General features: G+C 36.3%; 1 protein-coding gene across 1 annotated transcript in view; it reads left to right on the top strand.

Annotated features, from left to right (window-relative positions):
* SAMD5 (sterile alpha motif domain containing 5) overlaps window positions 1-9,019 on the top strand; it is a 33,563-nt gene extending 24,544 nt beyond the window's left edge. The window contains exon 2 of the mRNA XM_027857974.1: window positions 7,364-9,019. Within this exon, the coding sequence (XP_027713775.1) occupies window positions 7,364-7,426 (63 nt within the window). The 3' untranslated portion in view covers window positions 7,427-9,019. The remainder of the gene's footprint in view (window positions 1-7,363) is intronic.
* Window positions 9,020-26,710: the final 17,691 nt, after the last annotated feature.

Genomic DNA, 26,710 nt, shown 5'->3' with positions numbered 1-26,710 from the left:
GGCAGACAACTATAATATATTATATAATGTAATATATCATAAGTGCATTTAAGAGTTATAAGATGAAGTGCTTTGTGAGGTCTGTGGGCAGGGGAGCAAGGTTATGACTAGCAGAGAGGATCAGGGAAGAAAAATTCTTGGATGGGTTGGCATTTGAGCAGGATTTTATTAGATGGGCAGGAATTCAATAGACAAATGGGAACATAGCTGGTTGAAGGACTTCGTAGGTATTCCAGACAGCCTGAGGGGGGAAAAAACATGGAAACAAGAATTTTTTTAATAGCTTATTTTTACGGCCTCACATAAATGCTAGTATACTTTGTGCAGTATGTTTATATTTATATATCTATAGAAATGGATAGCACAGGGTATTTGTGTACCTCTATATGCAACCATATTTCTATATTTGTATTATGCTCCAATTTTGATTAGTTATAAAAACATGTTTTAATTGAATTTTTCTGTACTGCTAGTGTCACATTTATTTAATTATTTTACAGTTTACAAAAATCTTTAAATACTAAATAAAAATTGAAAGAAAAATTTGGAAAGGTTACCCTAGAGTAAGGTTTATAACTTTCAAGTCACAGTCAAAGGAGAAGCTTAAGATTAGGAGAATTTGGTTCATTATATGTGGGGGAAGATAATTTTAAAGCTCTGGGTAACGAAAGATAAAATATTTATAAAATTTAAGGAATTTCTAGCATGCATTTTGTTGGCAAAACCCTTAAGATCCTATTAACAAAGATTGTTTAATTTTTGTTTGTTCATTGTAGAGAGTTTTATGACTAGTGAACAGGTGGGAACCTTCTATAATCCTAGTTAAAGCATCACCAGTATATCTTCCAATGGTGGAAATACTACAAGATAAGTGATGAGTGAAGATTAGAAGCCACATGGGTAGAGAAACAAGGTGTTGAAAATCAGTGCAATTTATTACAGTGCCTTTAATTGTTCCAGTGACAGATGCAGTAAATTGGTACTTACTAAGGGCATGCCATGAATGAAGACAGATGGGATACTTAAATAGAACTAGCTGAAATTTTTAACAAGACTTGAATTTTTTTTTTAAACAGAAGGACACAAAACAAAATATATTATTAGACAAAATTTTATTTAGGTCCCCCCAAAATTCTTAATATGAGCTGTTGTTCCCAGGAAATTCTTCCTTGTAAATATTCCCAGATAGAAATATGGGCACCTACTAATTCAGTTAAGTGTTCATTGGGTTATTGGGTATAATGGCTCAGCTCTCTATAGTGATCTACAGACTGTACAGGACTTTCCTCATAAAAGCCCTGTGAAGTATGTGGCAAAAGTCTGTCTCATTCCCATTCTACAGCTTAAATTGAGATTTGAAGAGATGATATTTATGTAAATATTATTAAAATTAAAATGAATCAGTCACATATATGAGTGCCTACTAATAGCGCCTGCCTCACAGGGTTGTGGTAAGAATCAAAGGAGCTAATGCCTATAAAGGGATTTACAAGCCTTAAAGCACTATACAAATGTCAGCCATTATTATTACTATAGTAAGACACCAGCTCACATAAGCTCGGTTCGACTTAATTTACTGGAGTAGGAAATAGCAAACCATCCCAGTATCCTGGCCAAGAAAACCCCGTGGACAGTGCGGTCCATGGGGTCACAAAGAGTTGGACCCACCTGGACAACTGAACAGCAACAAGATACAGAGGATCGGAAAGGGGAATAGATGCATGGTCCCTGTACTCAAAAAGCTTACAGTTAAAAGAAGGTGAATTAATCTTCCTATTAGTAATCGCCATGTAAATATTTTTTATACTGAATGTTTACAAAAATAGGGAGCACTTAGCGTCTCTTTGTCACAGAGTCTTGGTGTTGGCAGCTAGATGGCAGGATGGATAGAGGTTTGTACTTGGATTCAGGATGACCTGCTCAAATCCAGCCTCAGATACTTCCTTTGCTGTATGAGTCTGGGCAAATCACTTAATCTCTCTTAAATCTGTTTCCTCAGAATAAAAGGGGATAAAAACAGACCTACTTCTCAGGGTTGTTGTAAGGATAAAAGAACATATTTGTAAGGTGTTTTGCAAACCATAACTTTACAAACTCTACACATTTTCAGTATGCACCCTATGGGTGAACAAAGGAAATAGAATTTAGCCTGGGTCAAGTCAACTTTGAGTGTCTTTTGTGTCATCCAATCAGAAGAGAACACTTTCAAGAGAAAGATGGACATCTCTGTCCATCAGAGTATGGAGTGAGCATGAGAACATAGCTGTCCTTGGAGCATGATTGTTAAGTCCGACAGGCTACTCTTTGATAGAAGGGGTCACATTAGCATATAACCCTAGGCCAGTCACTTAACCCTGTTTGCCTCAGCTTTCCCATCTGTAAAATGAGCTGCAGAAGGAAATGCTAAATTGCTCCAGTATCTTTGCCAAGAACACCCCAGAAAGGATTGTGAAGAGCTGGACACAAATGAAAAATGACTAAACAACAACAAACAAGATAGATGATTATGTGATCAGGTTTTCTTTCTTTCTTTTCTTTTTCCTCTCAAGGTAAGCAAAGGCTTTGGAAGTGTAATTAAATCTTCATTTGCATCTGACATGTATCCTTTAGAAGAAAATCATCTCCATAGTAGGATGCACACTAAAAAAATTTGGCCCTTAAATTTCAATTTAGTCTTGCATTGAGAGGAGAGTCTAATTTTGAAAGAACTTCTTGAAGGTCAAAGTGAAGAATAGGAGTTTCTGGAAAGCAGCTTGAAGAAATAAATCTAGTATCTCATTTTAAGCATAGAAGCTGTGTGGTGGTGTAGAAAGAACATTAGATGTAGTCACATTGGAAACAATTTCAAGTGACCTAGGCAAATAATTTTCCCTCACTAAGCCTCAGTTTCATTATCTGTAAAATGGAGATAACACCTATAGTACCTGCCATACAGTTTTATGGAAAAATAGAATGCATTAATCATGAATGTAAAGTGTTCACATACCTTAAAGCACTATAAAAATATACCAGTGAAGGCTATTTATCAGTTGATTTTTTCAATTTATTTTTCTCACCTACCAGGTTGCATTTTTTGGCATAGACTAATAATTTACCGTGTGTGTGTGTGTGTATGCATATTGGACACGAAGTCATTTTTCTTCCCAACTAAGAAAATGAAGCCTTGGAAAGCTTTGACCCAACAGAAGAATGGGATTGGTAGCTGGGCAGCTTGTGAAGAGTTGAAGGTCAAAGTGAAGAATTTCACTTTGGTTGGTTTGACTTCTAGAACATGGGAAAACAAGCAGTCTGGGTGGAATAAAAGGAGGCAGTCCCAACCTGTCATCCATGTGGCAGTTGTATGTTGTCCAGCCACACCAAAGCATCCCAGTGGAGGGCACTGTGCTACTGATGTGACTGAGGTCAGGGGGATGAGAAACATGCCCTTTTCCCCACACTAGTGTTGAGTTTTGGTTTTTACATAGACCTCTCATCAACCTCCCTCCCCAAAACAAAAACAAAATAAAACAAAGCAGTAGGAGAAAATAGATTGGCTTTGGGCAGTGAAAGTCAAATAGTGTTTTCCTGGACAAGGAGAGATAGGAATTGTGCCCAATACAGTTTATAAGCTACTGGCATTGATTTCTTACTCAATTAAATTTGTGTATGCATGCACAAATATATTAACTCTAGGAATATTTAAAAATAAAAATCCAAGCCTGTATTTAGTGTTCCAGCAGTTGAATTTCATGGGATTTGAGGAAGGTCCAGACTTAAGTTAATTACTTCCATGGTTTTTAAGCCAGCCTAATCGTGTAGCTGAGGAAGAAGAACATAAACACTTCTGAACAAATTATTATTTTTCTTGGCTGAGTGAAGAAAGAGCTTTATTTTCTTTGTTGGAGAATTGTAGGTAATTTTTTTGGGGGGGGATGTGAAATGAAGTATGTAAATTTCTGGTGGGAGAGGCAGCTTTCTGAAATTAGGATGTTCCCTGCAGCACATGATTTTCTGTTTTTAGCAATTTTCAGGAGTTATCCCCTAAAGGCTGTCAGAATCAAAAGGGTTCATTTCTATTCTGTCTGCAGTGCAGAATCTATCAAGACAGCTTTAGGATTTCACGTTCTGTATCTGCCACTAGAATGCAAGCAGAGCATTTACAAAAGGAGAATTAATCACAAATATTTTGCTGTGATCATGAAGCAAGGCGCAATTGGCCAATTATTGCTCCAAGATTTTGAGTCTACCATCAAATCTTTAAACTCTCACAGATGTAGTGATATTGGTAATATATATATATTAATATTTATGATAATGTTAATGTATATTATATGGCAATATATATATATGTATATATCTCCCTACCCTTGTGTACATCTCATCTTTCCCGTTTAATACCATCCATCCCAGCAACACTCTTTCCCCCAAGATGCTAAAGAATTTTGTAATATTGTTTTATAGGGTCATCGATTTGGAACTAAAGTTTCTTTAGCAAAGAAGGTTGGACAGCAAGTCCAACCTTGCCATTTTTTTTCTTTACAGATGAGGAAACTGAGACCCGGAGAGATTAAGTAACTTCTCCAGCATCATATAGCCTCTGTATTTATACTCAGTTCTTCCTGATTTCAAGTCATATGCTTTATCTACTGTGCCACCTTTAATGAGTATGATTTTTTTTTTTTTGGTTAAACCACAAGGTGTAAAACCACACATGACTATTACTTTGTTGCCTAGGTTATGAAATAATTGTATAACTGGAAGTCTTTAGACAAGCATAATTTGGAAGGTATATTTAGTTCACTTACATAATGGGAAGTATTTTATTTTTCTGCTTTACAGATGCAGGTAATTGGTTTTCAGCGTGGGGTTAAAAGCCCTGAATTTGGAGAAGGAAGCCCTGGGTTCAAAGCCCTACTTTGTTACTTCTTATCTGAACAGCCTAGGCCAAGAACCTTGATCTCTCTGGTCCTGAATTTCCTCCTCAGTAAAATGAAGGTGTTGGATTGGGTGACCTCTAGCTCTAAATCCTGTCTTTCCCCCCCCATTCTCCAGCTTTTTGGTGGGACTAAAACAAAAATCTGGCTTCTTAAAAAAATCTCTGCTGTCTCTAAAAATTATTCTCAAGACTTGCCATCCCTTCTTGGTGACATATTCTCACACTTTTTCAATATCCTTTTTCCTAATTTACTAAAATCTCCCATGCTGTAGCTTACAGACAGTTTCCATTTGTTCTGTCTTCAGAAGAATGAATAGTCTTGGTTCATATAATGAATTGGATTCTTTGGTAGCCTGCCCTTCAATTCATACATTTACAGAAAACATTTATAATAAATAACATTTTAAACTTTCTTTTGGTTATTGTGACTGTGTTCCTTTTGCCTTCTGTCTTCTACTATGGCCACACTCCTAGGGTTAGTAAAGTAAAAGAAAGAGATTTTTTTCCCTCCTTTTTCTTCATAATATATTGTAGGAAATATTTGAATGGAAGGTTATCCCAGTAGCTTGTCAGAGCCATTTACCAGGGTTGAGAAGTTGCACGTTTAACATTTTTAGTTTTAAAAGTAATGAAAGCATTAGACTGTGAACTCCTTGAGAATAGGCACTATTTTTCCCTTTCTTTGTATGCCCAGTACATAGCATAGTGCCTGGCACATAGTAAACACGTAACAAATGTTTGTTGACTTAATAATTGACTTGAAAACACATGGTGTTTAGTGTTTCAAAGTGTTTTGAAAATATCTCATTTGACCCTCTTCATCCCCTGTGAGGTAAGTACGATGAGTATCATCTCCATTTTATAGATGAGGAAACTGAGTCTCAGTGAGGTCATGTGACTTGCTGATAGTCACACAGCCAGCATCTGTCACAGGTGGGACTTGAACCCGGGTCATTTTAACTCCAAGGCTGGCCCTCTATTATACAGCACTGCTTATCATTTCTCAAATAAAATAAATCTGAAAAACACCAGCTACTTTGGAGAAGGAAACATATTAGGCATGTATAGCAATAACATCTAGCCATTTATGTGTAATGAGCTGATGATGTGCTTATTACCCAAACTAATTAATAACTACATATTAGTTAACATATTGCTATCAGCAGGTGGCTATTGGAGCTATGTTGTAAATGGCATGTACAGAAACAAATTATAACACCCTAGAGAAATATGCAGGTGGTTTTTTTAAAAAGGATTTTTAAAAATGACTGATGTTTACAGAAGGTATTTTGCAAATATATTTGAAACTATCATTATTAGACCAAACCTGGGGCAGGAAAATAATGGCAATTTGCCTTTTACATATTTTTTCAATTAATCCTTTACTTTATTTACTTTAATAGTATTAATTTTACCCAAATTTGTCCATCCTACTAATAGTCCCAAGATTGTGTAAAATAGTCTTATTTTCTCCTCTGATCTTTCTCCTCTCTCTTCCCTTTGTGCCATTTTTGAACTGTCCAGGGAGTTTAGCACTCATTTCAGCCATGACAGGCAGCAGAATGTCATCTGTGCCTTTCCCTCAATTTTACAGGGATCATGGAGGGAGTAAAGGGGTTAAAACTGTCAACACCTAACAGTGCTTGGAGAAAATGAATGTAAGATAAACCCTGATAACATCAGTTTTGATAACCACATAACAAATGAAATCTCAATGGTATCTGCATTAAAGAAAAAAAAATGTACCCGTTCCAGGCTCTCATATGAGTATACCTTTTAAACATATTATATTTTAAATTACATATTTTTATTACATATTTTTAAACTGTCATTAATGCTTAAAAACTTATTTGGAAAAGTGACTGCCGTTATGCTCATAGGATTGCGATCACAAGTAGCTAGCTTGTATATGATTCATCTTGACATTTGTAAGTTTGATTTCCTTTGAAAGTTACTGGCGCAAATAGCAATATATGGGCCTTTCAGAATTTTCCCCATCATGTTGACAGACAGGGTGCTAATAAGAACTGCTAGAGTACTCTGCAGTGATGTGACTTTCAAAATTTTAACTACAGAGTAATCGAATTATATTGTTACATGCTTTCTATTTCCTTATGAATAACTGATAACTTTTAAGAAATATAAAAAGAAACATTGAAAATTGTATTTTTCTAACAATTCCTAAGGAAAAATTTTCCTTTATGGAAATATTTCCTTTATGTAGTACTCTTTTATATAGTAAAAAATATAGTAAATATATTTCCTTTTACTAGCTGTGAAAACTAATAGCAGAAACCAAGCAGATACTTTTAATTTCAAACCTCTGTGTTTTACAAAAAGTTTGTGTCACCTAAAAACAGGAACAGAAAACTATGGGAAGCCCTTCTGGAATAGGGGAGAACTTGGGAACGGATAACTTAAATAACCTAGATATGTTCAAATCCACAGGTCGCAATGGCTGGCATCCTAGAGTACTTAATGAATTGGCCGAAGTCATCACAGAACCGCTAGATATCATTTTTGCGAACTCGTGGAGGACTGGTGAGGTGCCTGAAGACTGGAAAAAGGGCACAGATAGTGCCTTTCTTTCAAAAAGGGGAAATGGATGATGATCCTGGAAAAAAAAAATTCATCGGCCAAACTTTTATACTTGGAAAAATTCTGGACTAATCAACTTTGTATAACTGGGTGCTAATTTCTAAAAAACAAGAAACATAAAGGCAATAAAACATCTAAGTACTTATTTGGGAATTTTTTGCCACCCAGTTCTGCAAACTCTTGACTGTTTAAAAGGAAATAGGTTTAATCAATGGATTTGATTGATGTTAGTTAAGGTTTTAGAAAAATAGCTTATTAATCACAGTAAAAGGAATAGGTTCTTAGCATTAGAGTGTAATTAGATCTTTCTGTATTAGTTATTTTGTCTTTTAGCATAAAACATTTTTTTCTCTCCATAAAGGGCAATGTTATATTAAAATATCCTGGGAAGTAAGAATAACCTGATCAGAGGTACAAAGGGGAAAATTACCAAGACCTGTGCACATTGTGGGATAGTTACAAGACTGCTGGGCTTGGAATTTGGAGACCTGAATTTTTGTCCCAGTGTTGATGCTTATTGGATGTGTCCGTGACCATGAGCAAGTCACTTTATCATCATTTAATCCTGTGTTTTAATTTCCTCATCTGTAAAATGGGCACAATAATACTTGGCACCACCTATCTCATAAGACTGTTTTGAGGAAAAGTGCTTTGTACAACTTAAACTGATAAAGAAATGTGTTATTGTGTGTGCAGTGGGATAGAAAGGAATTTCATCCTGGCTTTAGTACAGGGGACTTAGATTGTGGAATGATGAAAAATGTAGAAGAAGCTCTGTTAGTAGCTAGCAGTGGGATTTGGGGGCAAATTTTCTTCCCCTCTCTGGGCCCCAATTTTCTCCTTTATAAAGTGAGAAGGTTGGGCTAGATGATATCAATAGCTCATATGAAGCTCAATGGTGCTCCACTGTATACAGAGCATTTCCAAATAAGGTAAATGAGGCCGAGAGACGTTCAGTCTCTTCCTTCAGGTCACTGATACCCTTTCCATTTCTTGCATTCCATGATTCTAAGCAGTCCCATTTTGTGTTATGCTTTTCTAGAGTGAATAGTTTAGCAAAGATAGCATGTCTACATGTAAGACATTGCAATGCACTGACACATGGATAAAACTAAAGAAGTTTTGGTAAGGGGAGATATTTTCTCTTGGTTTCTATGTCATTTCAGACAAATGAGATTTACTTAGACTCAAAGGCACACCCTTATGCAGCTGACTGGGAAGCAGGAGTCAATTATTCTGTGCTAATACCTGACCTCATCCTACTTACCAAGAACCAGAAGTTTTGAGTACTTTGGCCCACTCCATGCTACGCCATGGCCTTTCCCCATGGTTTCTCACTGAAAGCCCATACTTGTGGATCCATTTTCTTGTCCTTGGCTCTTCTATTGCAGCCTTATGATGCGGTAGCCATTTTTACTAGTCCTGCTTTTATAATGGGTTAAGGCAGCTAGGTGGCTTAGTTGATAGAGTGCTGGGCTTGGACTGAGGAAGACCTGAGTTCAAATCTGGCCTCAGACACTTACTAGCTGTGCAACTGTAGGCAAGTCACTTAACCTCTGTTTGTCTTAATCCACTGAAGAAGAAAACGGCAAGTCACTCCATTATCTTTGCCAAGAAAAATCCATAGACATTGTTGGCATGTCCATGAGGTCATGAAGAATTGGGCACAATTGAACAACTTGACAACAACAAAGGGTTAAATATGCTAGCAAATGATAAAGGTAACAACATCTAAAAAAAAATTCTCTTCTTAGTCTGCATGATCATCTTCAATATCCTTCAGCTGAGAAATATTTGGGACCGAGTATTAGCGTTGTCATGAGTCAGAAGGGACTAGAAGAGGGTGTAGAGCACACTCCTTTGTCAGGTAAAGGGTTGGATTAGATAACCTCTGAGATTCTTTCTAACTCTGACCTTCTATGCTTTTAAGATCAGAAAAAATAGGGAGGCAAAGAATGTTATGCAATGAGCCCAGTTCTCCTCAGTGCCTTTTGTTCTCTGGGAATCGGTTGAGCACAAAGGAAAGCACAGTAACTTTCAGGCCACTAGGATAGCATTGAGTTCATTGCTGCTACTGTGATCTAATTGATTCAAATAATTTAGTTTCAGGGAATATTAGATACTTGGGGAAACCATACTTACTATTGTTGTTTTTTCCTTAAATATAAATATAATGCAATTAAGTTCTTTAAAATATTAAACTAATCCTTTAAAGAAGTCACATGTCTTGTGTTCAACTCTCTATGACTCTTTCCCAAATTAATGAGAATTTTTGCATTTTGGGGGACAGTTTTTTTCCTGCAAGGGATGGGTTTGTTATTGGATTAAAACCAGAATTTATTGTAACTATAAATGAGTTCATGTTTGATATCTCCAGTTTCCTAACCACATTTTGTCTAGACCTCTTTTACTCCTATCACATTCTATTTTGTATTATACATATTTGTAAACATATATTTTCCTCCTTCACAAACTGTAAGCTCTTTAGGGGCAGGGACCATGTTATTTTTCAACTTTATGTCCCTAGTGTTGATTACAGTGTCTCTTGGTGTTTAATAAAAGTTTGTGAATTGGGTTGCGTCAAATGTCATTTTCAGGTATGACACCTGTGACAGTGCTAAGGTCACAAGCGGGCATGCTTTTGCCTGCCTCTGTAGAGCTGGTTACTATGTAAAGACTTTATTTCCCGAAAGGTCAGTGTTCATTCTCATCGTAGACAACATGAGGTAGGCTTGATCGTGCATTGCAATAAAATAATGCTGTTTTCATTCATTTTGAATTTAATATGCTGAGTGTATAAGGATCCAGTTTAAGTATCTCAATTAATTCATCTCTTCTATTTATTGCTTCTATTAAAATTTGGAATGATACAATGACCTATCTACATGAAGGCCCTGTTAAAAAAAAAAAGGGGGGGGGGTAGGGAGAAGAGAAGGTGGGTTTACTGGAGACAAAAAACTTTTTAAATTAAAAAAAAAAGAAGCTAAATGAGAGGGAAGTTCTGAAACATGAACCATCTTGAAGTTTACTCTTCCTTTGGCATGACCTCAAAGTGATGTGACGTTGAATGGTATTAGAGAAATTAAATTATTATTCCCACTTTCTAACAGGTATGGGACCTTGAAGATAAACTTAAAATGTAACAATTTCAAAAGGATTTTTTCATCCATATGCTTTGGAAAGTCATATAATTTTGGCAATTATTGGCAGTGTTTGAGGGAAATATGGTACCAGAGCTACAAGAATTATCTTAAATCAGTATTGTCATAGCTTATAAGGAAAATTTAAAAGGCAACATGGTGGAGTGACTAGGGTGTCAGTCTTGGAGTTAGGAAGACATGGATTCAAATCCTGCCTCAGACTCATATGTGACCACATGGAGGTCACTTAACCTCTCAGTGTACTCAGGCAACTATAGTAGGCTATAGAATACAGAGGAATTTCTCATCTGTATCAATGGAGGTAAGAGTTTCTCATACTGATAAAAATCACAGGACTGGACACCCCCGTATCCTGGGAGGGGGGGAGAGAGCTTAAATTATAGACTGCTTTTTTCCCATAAAAAATTTGAGTTTAGGAGATTTAGTATCATTTTTTAAAAAAGTTTCTCTTAACTCAAACTTAAATGTTGAAATATCAATTTGTTTACATATAGTCTTTGATCTTCAGAGGAGAAAGTCTATGAAAACAAAATGGCTGTCTAATGAAGCATGTTTCTTAGCTCAAGAAAATGTACAGTATTTACCTTCTGCTTAAATAGAGAACCATTGTCTCCAAAGGTTTGCCTTTCCCTTTCTCTCCTTGGACCCCAAACCTGCCATCTTGTTAGCTTGGATTCCCTGGCAGAACTCTCTTTAAGGATGAATGGGAAGCATGAATAGGATGTGATTTAAAAAAAAATCAGTCCTTTTTTCAGGGCAATATTTTTCAGGCCCTATTTGCTTGCTGTATATACAAGAGAATCATCATCATTATTTTCTTTCTTACAACTTGAACCCCAGATTTGAAAGGCATGTGTGCAAATTAATGAGTGGCATTTTCATCTGGATGCATTATGGTCAGTCATTATATACCAGTGAGATGAATGGTAGTTTCCTAACAATTCCTTCTAGAAGGGAACATATCCAAGGACACAAGCTGAGAATAGAATAGCAGTAACGTTTTTTGTTTTTTGTTTTTTTTATATATGGGGAGGAGAATCAAGTACATGAGTGGAGTTTCCCTGCAAAAGTCTTCATGTACTAGATATTGAGGAGAACAGAGGGAGGGGAGGAGGGATTGAAGTGGGATGTAATTAGAAAGGGTGAAAAATAAGTCTTCAGCAAGAAATTCCTTTCTGCTCCTGTAATGTTTTACAAACAATATTTAATTAAGGTTCATGTTACCGTGTTCAGGCAAGTAGAGAAGGCTCCCTAGCACATGAAGGAAAAAGAGGATAAAATCTAGAATAATCTTTGCTGTAATATATAGAGGGATCCAGACTTAAACTTTCAGTCTTCTTTAGAATGCATGTGCCTAAGTAAACTCTCAGAAATTAAATATAGGCCAGCTAGTACCAGGCATTTACTTAATGTAGTAAAATGATAGACATCTCTACCCTAATTTTTTAAATGGTGGAAAAGTTCTGTGTTGAGGATCAAACCAATTTTGTTTTATGTGTCCTTTTTCCTTTTAAGGTTTTCTTTTATAAAAGATAAGCTTATAATTTAGTAACCACTGCGCAACACCTAGGGATTCTTGATTTTTCATTTTCCAGCACTATGCTATGATAGCTATCGTGAATTTAAAATATCTTCTTCCTCATAAAATTCTTAAAATGAAAAATACACAGTCCTAAGAGCAGAGGATTTTAGATCTGGAAGGGATGATAAAGATCATATAGCATAAACTCCTCTCATCGTATGAAAACAGGTCAAGGGAAAAGAAGTAGCAACTCGTCTTAGGTGAACCAGGTAGATGATAGTTCTTTTGACTCAAATGTATTGGTTCTCTTACTCTCACTTTCCTTTTCTTGTTGCTAATAAAATGAAAATACATTACCAAGTTTATATTTAATGGTCAATAATTAATGACAGTGGCAAATAGTTCTATAAAAGAACAAGAATGAAGCAGGGATAGGGAGGTGAGAGAGGTGGAACAGGAAAAAAAAAACCCCAGTCTGGGCATGTTCATTTTTTTTTTTTTTTTTGGTCTTTGCTTCTGTATGGACCTGTGATTTCAGTGGTATAGGAAGCTCCACATGAAGAAACTTCTCTACTGGTGCATTTAGTCTTAAAGAGACACGTGGGATACTCTGAGGTTTGGTGACTTTTGGTCAAGGTCAAACATCCAATGTTAGATATAGAACTTGCACCAAGATTGTGCTGATTTGGAGGCTGATATATCTTTCGGTGCTGCCTGTTAAATCTTTTAGGTATTTAAAATTAAGCTTCTTTTCTTTCAATAGAAAATCAACATTTTTACTTTGAGAAGAAATAAATGGGTTAAATTTCCCATTGAGAAGTGGGTTTTACTTTTTCACTAGTTTGGCCAAAAGTTGTTCCACTGAACCATAAGGAAGGAAGTAAATTTTTAAACACCATTTAAGACGGGAAATGTTTTTTAATAGATGTGTTCTGCCTCACACCCTGAGAAAATGTATTAATTTCTCTTCCTTTTTGAGAGAGAATGCTTTGTCATTTGGGCCAGAAAGTTTTGGCTTTTAGTACTTTTAATTCATTATTTTAAAAAAAAATGAAAAGCAGCTTTAAATACTTGTAGGGGAAAATGGTTTATCACTTGGGCCAAATGTTAGATATTTTATTGTTCCTTTTTGTTTTATTAAGCTTGAAAACATATTCTGTAACAATTCCAGTTACTAAAACCTATATTTGGTTAAAATTTCTGTTAGTACAGAGCTATTAAAAACCCCAACATCTGTGCCTATAAGCAACATTGCATGGATTTCTTCTGAATGAAAGTCAGTTTTGTTCTATAAATTTGATGATTATTGAGAACCTTCAGATGTCTTATTTTTTTTCTAAAAAGCAGTGACATGAAGTGTATACTCTGGTATGCCTATGTGTAATAGCTTTATGGATTGTGTAAACTTAGTTGCTCACTTGACAGGTTGGGGGTAAACCAACAGTACTACCGCCCTTCTTATCATTATTACCTAGCCAAGACCTGAGAAAGTTACTCTTCAGGAAGGATGAGAAAATCAACATAGATATAGCAATCCATTACCACTAGGAAACAACCCAGGAAAGCACTCTTAGATACTAGCCCTGGCCAAGTACATGGAAGGCATGCTGGAATCTTATTATTCTTCAGCTATCCCCTACAATCTTGGGATTGGGCAAGGAAAATGATAGGGAGTGTGAATTGAAGCAGGCCTCTTCAGTCCTAATCACTAGAGATTTATTAACTCAGATACCCACTCCTATCCCCCATATTCTTTGGGATTTGAGATAGAACTTACTGATAGGGATTTACTGAGAGTGAGAGTTCCAACCCATTGGTATTTGTTCATCCTATGGTTAGCAAACTTCTATTTTTGTCTCCTGATCTTTTAATCATAGAATTCAGAATCACAGAACGAAGAGGTGAAAACTCCTTTTCTTTCCTACTTTTCCTCTCTCTCTTACCCTTATTTACCTTAGTGCTATATGAGTCCTCCTGCTCAGGTATTCAGTCCCAATGTGCTCTCTGAATTGTTTGTTCTGTCACAAATCTTTACCTTTCTCTTAAGACTTTTTCCCCTTCATGCTCCTTCCATCTTTGAATCATTGGAAACTAGATTGATAGAAATGGATATCTGGTTTAGAGAGAATGCACTTAAAGTATGTACTTCATATACGTTATATTTTCACCTTATTTAAAACCAACCTGCCATAGCCACTGAATTTGAGACTACAATCTTGTCATCTTTTGTTCTCTCCAGTTATACTACAGTTTGTGACAAGCCATCTAAGCACGTACAATATTCACATGTTACATCCAAATTCAAGTAAATGTATTCCCTTTCTCTTCTCTTTAGATTTGAGAATCTTAATTCCTGTAGTTACCATAAAACAATAATACAACAAGCCACTGTATTAAGCCATAGCACAACATAATTCACAGAGGGGAAAATGCTATCATGGAAATAGTACTTAATTTATAGTCAAACAAACAAAAAAACCTTGAATGTGAGTTAGCTCTATCATGTATAAGTCATATGACCATGCATAAATCATCTACCACTACTTATCCTTAATCTTATCTTTAGTATAATGGGAAAGATGGTAATTGTATTACCTACTTCAGAGGATTCTTACAAAGATTAAATGAGATTATTCATGTAAAGTATTTGTGACTGTAAGGTATCATATACAAGTATGATATTAATGACACTAATGGTAATAATAATATGGAGGGGAATTCTTATTAATGCTGTCACTTTGTCATCTTGGGTAAGTCATTTAACCTCTGTGTCTAATTTCTCCTTTGCAGAATGAGGGCGAGTTACATGTTATATCAGGTCTCTTCTATTTCCAACATTCTGTGATTTTAACCTTTAATATGATGTTAATACCATGGGATATGTTACATCATGGGATTTAAAGTGGAAAGAGACCTTTAGAAAAGTAGTACAAGCCCCTCATTTTACAAATAAATAAACTGACACACACAGATTGTAGCTTGGGTGAAATATAAACATTCTTAGTTCAGTGGGACTCTCTTGATATTATTTTCAAACTGAATTTGATAATTAGTATATTTTGCAAAATTACAGGAAGGGAAGAAATGTTCTATGTAGGACAGGATGATTTGCATTGTTATTAAAATATTTCATTTTGATCAGGCTTTTAAAATTTCCATCTGAAAGATATAACTGGTGCCTACTAGACTGATAGCAAGCTATATGCTGATCTACTGAGAATTTTTTAATTTAAAAAATAAACCTAGGACAATTTGTAAATGAAATTTTCCCTCCCTTTGGTTACCCTGAGGGACAGAGTGCATATGTGTAATTAAAGGACACTTATTTGATCAGTCTTCTCTAAAAATGCATCAAAGTGCTAATAACAGGATATCTGTGAAATCTCATTTGTTTCTCTGTTGAATAACAAACAGAAAATGTGAATTGTATGCATGCAGGGTTTATTTAGTAAGGTCAGTTAATTTTCATCAATATCATTTCAACTTCATTTTAAAAAATACTTGCATAAAAAATTCTCACTAACAAAAAAAGTCAATCTCTGGGAGGTGACATTCTCCAGGTATTTTTTTCCCCTTTCTTTTTTTTTTATTTGAAGGACTGATGAATTGGAGATGCAATTTCAAGTCTGATTGTTATAGTGAGTAACTGAATGACTTAGATAAATTACTTTACCTTGCTTCTTTTCAGTGTTTCCATATGCAAAACAGGGGATGAAACAGCCTTTACTTACATACCTTTTTGAGGATGTAAGGGATGAGATTTGTGAAAAACCTCAAATTCTTCAGAAGAGGGCCTAGGTAAGGGAGTAAACTTCTATATTTCAATGAAGCTCTGATCTGATCTAGGTTTGTATTTCTTCCCTTGGTGCAGATGACAACTCGTCCATGCTGCCTTGTCCTATGTCCTTCTTACCCACATCTGCCCCCAAATCCTTCATAAATGATCTAGTCAGCATGCTTGAGATTTCTCCTCAAGCAAGGTTTTTCCACTTGCAAGAACCACAATGTTTGTAGACATCCTAAAAATTATTTGATTCTCATCACCCTCTGTCTTCTTTCCCAGTGGCAGTCATTGCGGACATGAAATGGAGTGAAGCAAAAATGAGAGCCATTTTGTATATGTGTCTATTTCAAGGGATTTGTGTGGACAACGGTTTCACTATATGGTGATCAGCCTAATGGAACTTTCTGTACTGAGCAGACTCGGTCTCTAGGCAGGACCATACTTGAAATCTTTCTTGCTAGGCTTACTCTATTAGCTTTTGAGGACACAGGGTCACCTCTACACCAAGATGAGACGTCAGGGATAGAGTCTTTGTTGGTAGTTCTGTTAATATACATATTTAAAAGATAAAGGTGAGAAAATACCCATCAGCTTATGCACTGGTAGTTGGCACTTTTCCTCAATTCCCTTCTTAGGTATAGCTACTTCCAGTATGCCTTTGTGGCTAAGGGGAGGAGTTCCTTCTTACTCGATTGCTAGGAATTCTGCATTTCATATCTGACTTTGGCTAAATTCCACATTGAGGTCTGAAGGCTTAGTTGCAGCTTTGTTGCTTTTCAGTCCCTTTGGAATGCTAGATGCAATGGAGTGGAACTCTGAATGTATTTCATAAAGAAGTCAAATTTAGGTCCTTTTAAATTGAAGTCAAGTTTTTGTGTGTGTGTGTGTGTGTGTGTGTATGCATGATTATGCTTTCCTTTGTAGTCTCATGTTAAACACGATTATAAAATAATCTGTTTCCACAGGAAGTGTGAAAACATTAACTGGACACATGGCTTGAATTTCAGTTTCTCTTATGACTTCTTAGTCTGAGATGAAAAAAAAAAATCAGTGATTGGGGTTTCCCAAAATAAAAGTGAATCACCAGCATAATTTTAAGGAAAAATCAACAATTATTTCCACATAGCTTGCTAAATACAAAAAATTATGATTAAATTTTTATACATGCAAGCATCCTTGTACTGACTGTAAGACTGAATTGTACATTGAGACAGAAAAGCTCAGAGTTGGAAGAAACTCCTAAGGTACTCAAGTTCATCCTATACCTGAATAGCAATCCTTCTAATCTCCAAAAAGTCATCTAATGTTTTCTCAAAAACCTCCCTTTAGGAAATTCACTGTTTCCCCAGGGCCCTAATTCCACATTCAGATAGCTATTTGGAAGAATTTTCGGAGCATGGAACCTCAATCAGCCTCTACAAATACTACACATTCCTTCAGTTTTGCTCTCTGGGGCCAAGCAGAATGTGTCTGATGCTACATATTTTCCATAAAGCAGTTACGGAAAGACTTGAGGATAGCTATAATGTCTTTCCTGTATTTCCTCATTGCTAACTCATTTCCTTCTACTGACCCTTGAATAGCATAGTTCTGAGTGCTCTTGCCATATAGATGTTCACCTTTGGGTATGCTTTGGTATGTCAATAGCCTGCCTAAAATGTGGTGCACAGAATTGAACACAATAATCCAGGTATAGCCTAAATACAGTTAGTATATAAAGCACTGCAGAACTATCACTTACCTAGGCTGGTAGGTGTCCCAGCGGCTAGAGACCTCAGATACTTCCTAGGAGTGTGACCCTGGGCAAGTTATTTGACCTCCCTCAGCTTCAGTTTCATCATCTGTAAAATGGGGATGATAATAGCACCTACTTTTCAGGGTTCTATGAGGATAAAATCAGATGATATTTGTAAAGTACCTTGAAAACCATAAAGTTATATACAAATGTTTAACTATTAGTTATTGTTCTGGATATTATGCATCTCAGTGCAACCTCATTAACTTTTTTGACATTCATGCTTGATTTATAGAACATGCAGATCATTTCACCCTAATTCTTGCATATTCTCCCCAGTTTATATTTGAAAAGTTGATTTTTTAAACTTCTTTATCTCTATTAAATTTCATTTAGATTATTTAGGCAATTATATAGCACATTGCTTCTTTTTCTGTCTTTTCTGAATATTCCTTTTATTTGGGCTGTGAAAAATGAATTTAACTTAAGAAGTATTTACCTGAGTACCTATCTTATACTCTGCATTTTGTTAGATATTGGTGGTGGCTATAGAACAAGCAGCACACAATCCTGGAAGAAAATGTATGCAAACAAAGCAATGTCTTGCAATCTTTTTTTTCTCTACTGTGCTGAATTAAATATAACAAAATACTAAAATTTTGGTACAGGCCATAATAAAAGCTGGCATTTAGATGGTGCTTTAAAGCTTTCCAGGTTCTTTGCATACATTAGCTCATTTGAGCCTCACGACAACCAGGTGGGGTAGGTACTTTATATTTATTTATTTTTGGTAGGTAATGGGGTTAAGTGACTTGCCCAGGGTCACACAGCTAGTAAGTGTCAAGAGCCTGAGGTTGTATTTGAACTCAGGTCCTCCTGATTCCAGGGCCAGTGCTCTGTCCACTGTACCATCTAGCTGCGCCCAAGGGTAGGTACTTCTGGCATTATCGTCTCCATTTTGCAAATGAGGAAACCATGATTCATAGAGCTTGAGGGACTTGCCCATGGACACACAGCAATTTGTTAAATATTAGAGAGAAGAACTGAACCTGTTTCTTCTTGACTCCAAGTCCAGCCCTCTGCCCATTCTGCGTCCGTGGCTAATCAGCAAAGGAGGGGAAATCATTGTTGGTTTGCACCCCCCCCCCCAGATCCTTACACTGTACTTTGCCTCAAAGTAGTCCATGAATTTTTAGTGTAAAACATTTATTCATGTATATGACATGTCCCTTTTTTAGTCTTTAAATAGGATAGGAAACTGAGTCAAATCTCAACTTGGTACCCCCCCCACACCCCGGCATTTAGGATGAGAGTAGGTGAATATTTGCTAAATTTATTTCTGGATCAAAGTAGCTTGCATTTATCTAAGATTAGGGGGAATCTGAAATGAACCTTCAAAAATGGATAGGGTCTGGATAGGTGGAGAGGAGTGGGGAGAATATTTCATGTAATATTACAGAGAAGCTTGAGGCACCCCCTTTCCACTTGCTATTACTTCATCTATTTTCCCTGCCTCATTCCGTCACCCGCCATTGTAAGTTCTGAAAATTGACAAGTGCTTTAGGCATTTCTACCTATAACTGTTCTGAGAACTGGTAGTATTTTTAGGCCTTTTTCTATGCTCATTCAAGTCTATACTGGTGTTTTTTATATCTTGCCTCTGATCTGATTTTTTTCTGTAGGCATACACATTGCATTGGTTACGTTTGATATGCTGCCATTTCTTTGTAACTCACACAGCTCCCTGGAGCCAGGGATACTTTCAATTAGGAATCTGAACATGAGCTTTTAGATTTTGTATCTTCATCGCAGGATCACTGTGACTTCTGCTTACTTTAATTTTGTCCAAAGGTAGCCCAGTTGCACTGTTAAAATATTGTCAAATACATCTAATCAAATTTGGAGAACTGCCCTCAGTTAGTGATGCTGGTGGCTCAGTGTGAAAGGGGAACTGAGGAGCAATTTCTTCCCCCTCTTATGTTTGCCCTGGGATCTGAGAACTCAATTAAAATGAGCCATTTTGAAATCTACAGAACTCTTCAGGCAAGCGTAGATAGCGCTACCGAACGTTGGCTACCTCACATCTTCTTCTTTAGGAGTCTTAAACTGCCATGGAAACTCTTCTTGGGTCTCTAGTGAAAAACTTTATTGGAATCTCTACTCCTAGGTGACAAGCTCCTTATATTATTTTTTACAGGAATATTTTGTATTATCCATAGCTCTAACCTGATGATATTTACTCTTTTTTTCTCCAAGAAAATTTCTCTTTTTTTCAGCAGAGAAACCAAAAAAATAGGTTGCTTAATCCCAATGTCTGACATTTTATTGTTGCCTCCAGAAAATTTTCCATAGAGTTCTCAATTTATTCACGTAAATTTTAATAAATAATGACTAAATTCTCCATGGATTTATGTCCTAACTCTTTTTAGTGGGCTCTTGGTAAAAGCGATTTAGTAATTTTGTGCATTTACTAAATTAATAATAATCTTGATGAGATGCATATGAAAAGATAACTTCCATTTGTTTATATTATGCAGTCCTTTATTTCCTAATATATGTTTAAAATTTACTTTAATGAATTATTTCCTGGTACAATCCTTTTTTTCCCCATCCATCAAAAAAGTGAGTCAAGCTGTGATTTTTAAACCTATCATTAAAAAGAACTTAATTCTAAGATGATGGATTCAGTTGCCTAAAGCATGGTTTTGAAAATCATTAAAAGCTTTGCCTTGGAGTATTAGACCCAAGTTACTGAACTCCTGTGTGATCTCCTTTCATTTTGTTTCTGAGCTGGAAGCTAGATGGGCTCAGTCATCAAATACATCTTTGTTGGCCTAAAATCTGGTTCATTGACTCTCTTCTGATCCTGTGCCATAATCTTCTTCCAAGTAAATTTGATGAGCAACTGAATTAACTCTGAAAATCTTGGCATCTTTCTTTTGGGACTAGCAGGGGGCAGAGGGCATCCTGGAGGGGACAAGAATGGTTTTGGAATGAGGAATTGAGTGGTACCTGTATGTTTAAAAGTACCCAACACAGAACAACAATATGGAATAACACATGAGGTAATTTTCAGCTTAAAAGAAAGTAGTCAGCCTGCATGTGCTTTGGAAACTGGAGTAAAGTGGTATCTGTGCATACATTTAAATCTATGTATTTTTAAAATATTAAACTACAATGTAACCTCAACCAGTAAGGGAGAGAGGATAAACTCCTGAAAGCTATATACTTGCGTTAAATTATTACAAAAGGCCAATCCATCAAAATAATAGACCTATTAAATGGATGGAATTTTAGGAGCAGGGCTAAGCCTTTGACAACTCTTTATTATGTAGAGAATTTTGAAGTACAGTTATTTACAGAGCCTACTATGCTGTGTTATACACAGCAAACCAGTTCGAGGAACCACAATGAAATATTACACATTTAATTTATTGCTTGTCAGGGCAATGGTTTCCCCCCCAGCTTTCTCTGTTTCTTGGACCTTGCCTGATGAGCTTTAGATCTCTACTAAGTCTGAGGGATAGTTACTTCATTAGCAGTTCGCTTAATCACTTAAATTCCTTTACTTCTGTTGTTAAGTAGATTGTTTTAGATCTTTATTTTTTTTAAAGTGTGTCTTTGAACTTATTTCAGAGGAAAAAAAAAGGATAAGGGATTATTAAATAAATGAAAAGCAGAGCTAACTCATCAGAATGGTAATATGATGAGTTCAGCAGTCACTTAGGGAATGAACAAGCCACTGACCACTGCAATACGTGATAAGTAATTAATCACAAAGCTTTTCTTAAGCATTTACCTGTTGTCCAGTGCTGTGTTAGACTTGGGGAATACAAAGACATAAAGAAAAGCTTCCCTGCCCTCAAGGAGTTTATAATCTATAGGGGGAGAGATCATGTACACTTTGAAGGACTTTTAAAATAAATACAAGATAATTTGGGTAGGGAGATATATTGTCAGGGGTTGTCAATTAGTAGGCCAACTCTTCATGACCCCATTTGGGTTTTTTTTTTTGGCAAAGATATCGTACTGGAGTGCTTGCTTTGCCATTTCCTTCTCTAGCACATTTTACAGATGAGGAATTGAGGCAATTAGGATTAAGTGACTTGCCCAGGGTCACACAAGTAAGTGTCTGAGACTGGATTTGAACTAGAGTCCTCCTAAGCCCAGACTTTATCCGCTGTGCCACCTAACTCCCCAAGACCTCACACTGGAGGCAGTATTTGAGACGAGCTTGAAGAAAATTAGGGATCCCTAGAGGGAAGTAAGGAAGGAAGAGGTATATTATAGTCACTGGGATCACCATGGAGGTAGGCAGCAATGAAGTGTTGGGTGTTAAGAATAGCCAGAAGGTTGATGCAATTAAGGAATAACAGTAAGTTTGAGGTATAATTGAGGTGGTCATCTTTTTATTGTGTCATTAACTGGCAAATATTATTAAAATAAATTTATCTTTAGCAAGCCAGATAAAGCATTGGTTAAATGCTTATTATTATGTGACAGGCACTGTGTTAAGTGATAAGGATACAAACAAAAGCAGACAAGAAAATCCCTCTCCTTTAGGAATTTATACTCTAATGAGGGAAGGCAGCACATGGGGAGCTTCTAAGTAGGATTGGAGGAGGAGGAATTAAGAGAAGTGAGCCTAGGCTGATTAAGGAAGGTCAACCATGGCTGAAGTCCTTCCTAAAATGGTAGTCCTGGGGAAGGAGTCACCAATGAAGACTGTGATCAAAGAACTGGCTTACCTTCTTTGCAAGATTCAGGAACAACTCCATGGTCCCATGCAATTTGGTTAAAAAAAGAAACCCAAACCCCAAATTTACTTTATTAAAGACAATTTCTTTTAAGTAGGAAGTTGGTTATGTTGTTCTTGCAGAACGCTTGGAACAGATAAATATTTTTATATTTGAAAGATAGCCCATGATTGCCTGTTAATTTCTTCTTTGTGAGATTATAAACAGTCAAATCCTATGAGTAGCAGTTCTGTGTAACTCCAAGACCTTCCCTAGTTTTTAGAAACACCTGGTATTCTTACATCTCCTCAACCTAATTTCTTAAAAATGTCAAGTTTCTTCACCAATTAATTAACATTTATTACCCGTTATGTAGTATTAATATTGTATGCCAGGCAGGCTGCTAAGCATCTGATTCTCTGGTTTGGGGAGGGGGAAAGGGAATGAAGATTCCTGGTCTCTTATCATCTCAGCTAATATTAGCAAATCTAAGAATGTAATTATATTTTGGTTTCTCTTTTTTTTTTAAAATTCAGATTGATGTTCATACTTATTTCCAAAAATGTGTTTTTAGGGAGGTCCATTTTAAAAAAAAGTGTCTTTTGGTCACAGCCTGTCCTGTTCATACATAGTCATAAATTTGATGGCCCTGGTTCTGGTGTTGTGAATAATAGCTAGTATTGATATTATAAGGCTGTAGGATTTGTAAAGCATTTTATATACATTATATCATTTGATCTTCATAATGCTATGAAATAGTTATTACTGTTATTCATTATTAACCTCATTTGTAAATTGAGGCTCAGAGATGTTAAGTGATTTATCGACCCATGGTGTACCTACCCGTGGCTATTCAGCTAATACCGATCAGAAACAGAATTTGAACCGAGCTCTCTCCTGACTTCAAGGGCAGCTCTCATACCACTACCCCACAGTATTGGTTATTGGATCAGATGAGATAATAAATGTAAGGGATTTTATAAGACTGAAGAGTTATATCTAAATATCAGCTGTTATAATTACTACTGTCAGGCTCTCTGACTCTTTTTGCCTGGATCGGCTAAAGGGGATAATAGTAGCAGTACTAGTGATGATGATGATGATGATGATGATAAATATTTCTATAGCATTTTAAGCTTGCCAAAGCACTTTGCATACCTATCTGATAGGGTGCTATTAACACCCCCATTTTGCAGATAAGGAAACTGAGGCTTAGAAGTTGTGACTTGCCCAGGATTACACAACTCCTGTGTGAGGCAGGATTTGAAACCAGGACTTCTTATCTCCAAATCCAGAACTTTATTTACTCTGCCTCACAGAAAGTGCTATTGTCACATAGCAAAATGTCACTAATGAAATAACCACCTGGATAAAGCCCAACTTGAACTAGGAGGAAATTTATATTATACATTATTTTAAGATAATTCTATTTTAATTAGCATTGTGTAGTGAAGAAAGCTGATCTTGAAGCCAGGAAGTTCTCAGTTTGAGGCCCCCCATACTGGCTCTGTGCCTTTGCAAAAGTTACACAGCTTCTCAGAACTCTAAGGTAACTCTTTGTAAGTTGTGGAGAAGGTGGTGATCTGTATTGGTTGAGAGTATTTCCTCACTTGGGAGTGTCCTATACCAATAAAATCTCAAGTCCATTTCCTATGCCTATATTTCTTTTAAAAAATTATTTTTTTTCCCAATCACATCCCATATTACTTTCAAGAAATGAGTTCAGAATACAAACTGCACAAGATGGAGGATACATGGCTAGACAAAATATTTCAGTGTTTTGGGGGACTACAAATAAGAGTCAATAGTGGGATATGTCAACTTAAAAATTTAATACAGTTGTCAGTTGCATTAACAAAAGTGTTGTGTTCAACGACTTACCTATCTAGGGTTTCAACTCTTTGTCGAAACTCTTCATTCTAGCCTTTCTAAGTGGTAGATCTTTATCCTTGGCAGAAAAAAATAATAAGATTTAATTAATTCTGCATTCTCTCTGTAATAGGACTCGCCCTTTCTTTTATGTTTCTTTGGTCACCTATATAGCCAAAACAAAAAAGGTCCTTTTTTGTGTCTTTAGTACTCATTGGTAGCTTTAGCTTAGTCTGAGGTTTAGTATTCCTGACAATCTTATTACAAAAGACTTACCACACCTCTATCCATTCTGCTTTCTGTCCTTGCTTCTATCTTCTATACATTTGTTTTCTTGAGTTCTAAATTGATCATTGAGCTCCCTATGTATAAAGATTCATCTCCTTAAATGTCTCCGCCTCCTTTTTTGCCTCATCAGAATAATTCATGTTAACATTATAGCACTGCCTCTGGGATCTTTCCCTTAACTGGTCACTTGAACTCCCAATTTGGGGGTCCTAAGAGGGTGGTTTATTATTACTGCTCTTAAGGTTCTAGGAGTAGGTAAGCCTGATGGTTTTTAGTTCCTAAAAACTAGCCTTTTAGTTCCTAAGCCCCGTCAATGTGCTACCTATTAATAGTCAACAGCTCCATTAGCATTCCAAAAAAGGGATTTACTGAGAAGGTATAGCAAGAACATTTGGTACAAAGCATTCCACCAAATCTAACAAATACATAAGGTCCCTGCAGAGAGTGAGCATACACTTGCACTATAAAGTGAGGCATATATGCAGCAAATAACTAAGGCTGGGGGGTACCTTGAAGCCCCTGGCTCTGGGAATCACTTTCTCCCTTTGTTGCATCCTGATTACGGTCCCTTTATGTGTAGCTCCCTGATTAGGAAGTCAGTAGTGACCTCTGAGAGAACAATACTAGTAGCTTGTGAAACCCAGTGAAATCACAGCTTCCATTGTGGTTGTATGTATTTACTTCAATTTTCCTTTGATACTTCTCTGGTTTCCTCTTATGAACCTTCCTGTCCACTGTGTAAACAAAAATATCCATCTCAGAACTGGTAATCCACTCCTGCTTGTCTGTTTAACTCCCCTGTGATCTTAGTACCTCTTTCCTCCTTCTGCACTATTTTCTAAGATAGAGCAGCTGGGTGGCACAGTGGATTAGAGCACTGGGCTTGGAATCAGGAAGACTCCTCTTCATGAGTTCAAATCCAACCTCAGATACTTACTGGGCAAGTTATTTAACCCTCTTTGCCTCAGTTTCCTCATCTGTAAAATAAGCTGGAAAAGGAAATGGCAAACAACTGCAGTATCTTTGCAAAGAAAACTCCAACTGGGGTCACGAAGAGTTGGACACGACTAAACGACAACAAATTTTCTAAGTTATCTCTGATATTGATTTAAAAAAAAAAAAACCTGAATTTTGGGGATTTGCATTGATGCATGTGTTTGGTGTATTCCTGGAAACTTCATTTAATCAACCTTCTGAGATCTAGGGGTGGCAGGTGATCTGCTTTTTGGATAAACTATTGCATTCTATTTTAAGCTTTCATATGAAGCTAGGTCAGGAACCAGGCCTTGTGTGTTAGTTGCTTTTCAGTCAGAAAGAAAGAAGGTTTAAAGGATGCCTCTGTCTCTGTCTTCTAACTTGGAACAAAAACATTATTATTACAATAGGAAGAGGATTTTGAACAAAAAACATTGAATCATCACTTCTAACCCATCCCTCCCCCAAAAAGGTAAAAGTAACAGACACACATATTCAAGGAGAGAGCTAACAAAGATGAAGCAATCCTGTTCAGGCTAAAGAATAAACTGAGAGGTGAGGTCAGACGGTTTGATCCAGACAAACTGGCCTTCTCATTGTGCCTCATGTTGGGTCCTGGATTTTTTTCCTCTGACTGTTTTCCTGACCTGGTATAAAATCCCTATTCCTATCCTAACATCAGAAGGCAACAGAAGGTGTTGGAAAGTGTCTTCAGTAAGACTTTAAATATATTAAAAATTGTTTATGATCAAAACTCTGGTTCTGAGGAGAAACAAAAACAATGAGAAGGGTAGAAATACTTACGTCCAATCACACACAAACAAAAGATAAGTTTAATATTCAGGTTTCTTATTTCAAATAAATCTCTCACCTTTCTAAATAAAAAAAAAACCCAAGAGATTAGTATTTTATAAATCTAAGGAAAACAAATACTATGAGTAGGATTCTTCAGTTAACAAATGTACTCTGGAAAATTGTTTAGCAATTAAGTTGAAAATAGATTTAGACTCACATCTTATACCATACATCTTAGTAAATTCTAGCTGCATAACAGATAAATATAAAAATTAGAAAAGAATGATGGAAAATAGAATAATATGTTTATCTCCATCACAGAGAGAGGATGG

Source organism: Vombatus ursinus, unplaced genomic scaffold, assembly GCF_900497805.2.
Source record: "Vombatus ursinus unplaced genomic scaffold, bare-nosed wombat genome assembly UNPS02012602.1, whole genome shotgun sequence".
Classification (NCBI taxonomy): domain Eukaryota; kingdom Metazoa; phylum Chordata; class Mammalia; order Diprotodontia; family Vombatidae; genus Vombatus; species Vombatus ursinus.
Note: the sequence above shows the minus strand (reverse complement) of the source record. Positions and strands in the feature narration are given on the sequence as shown.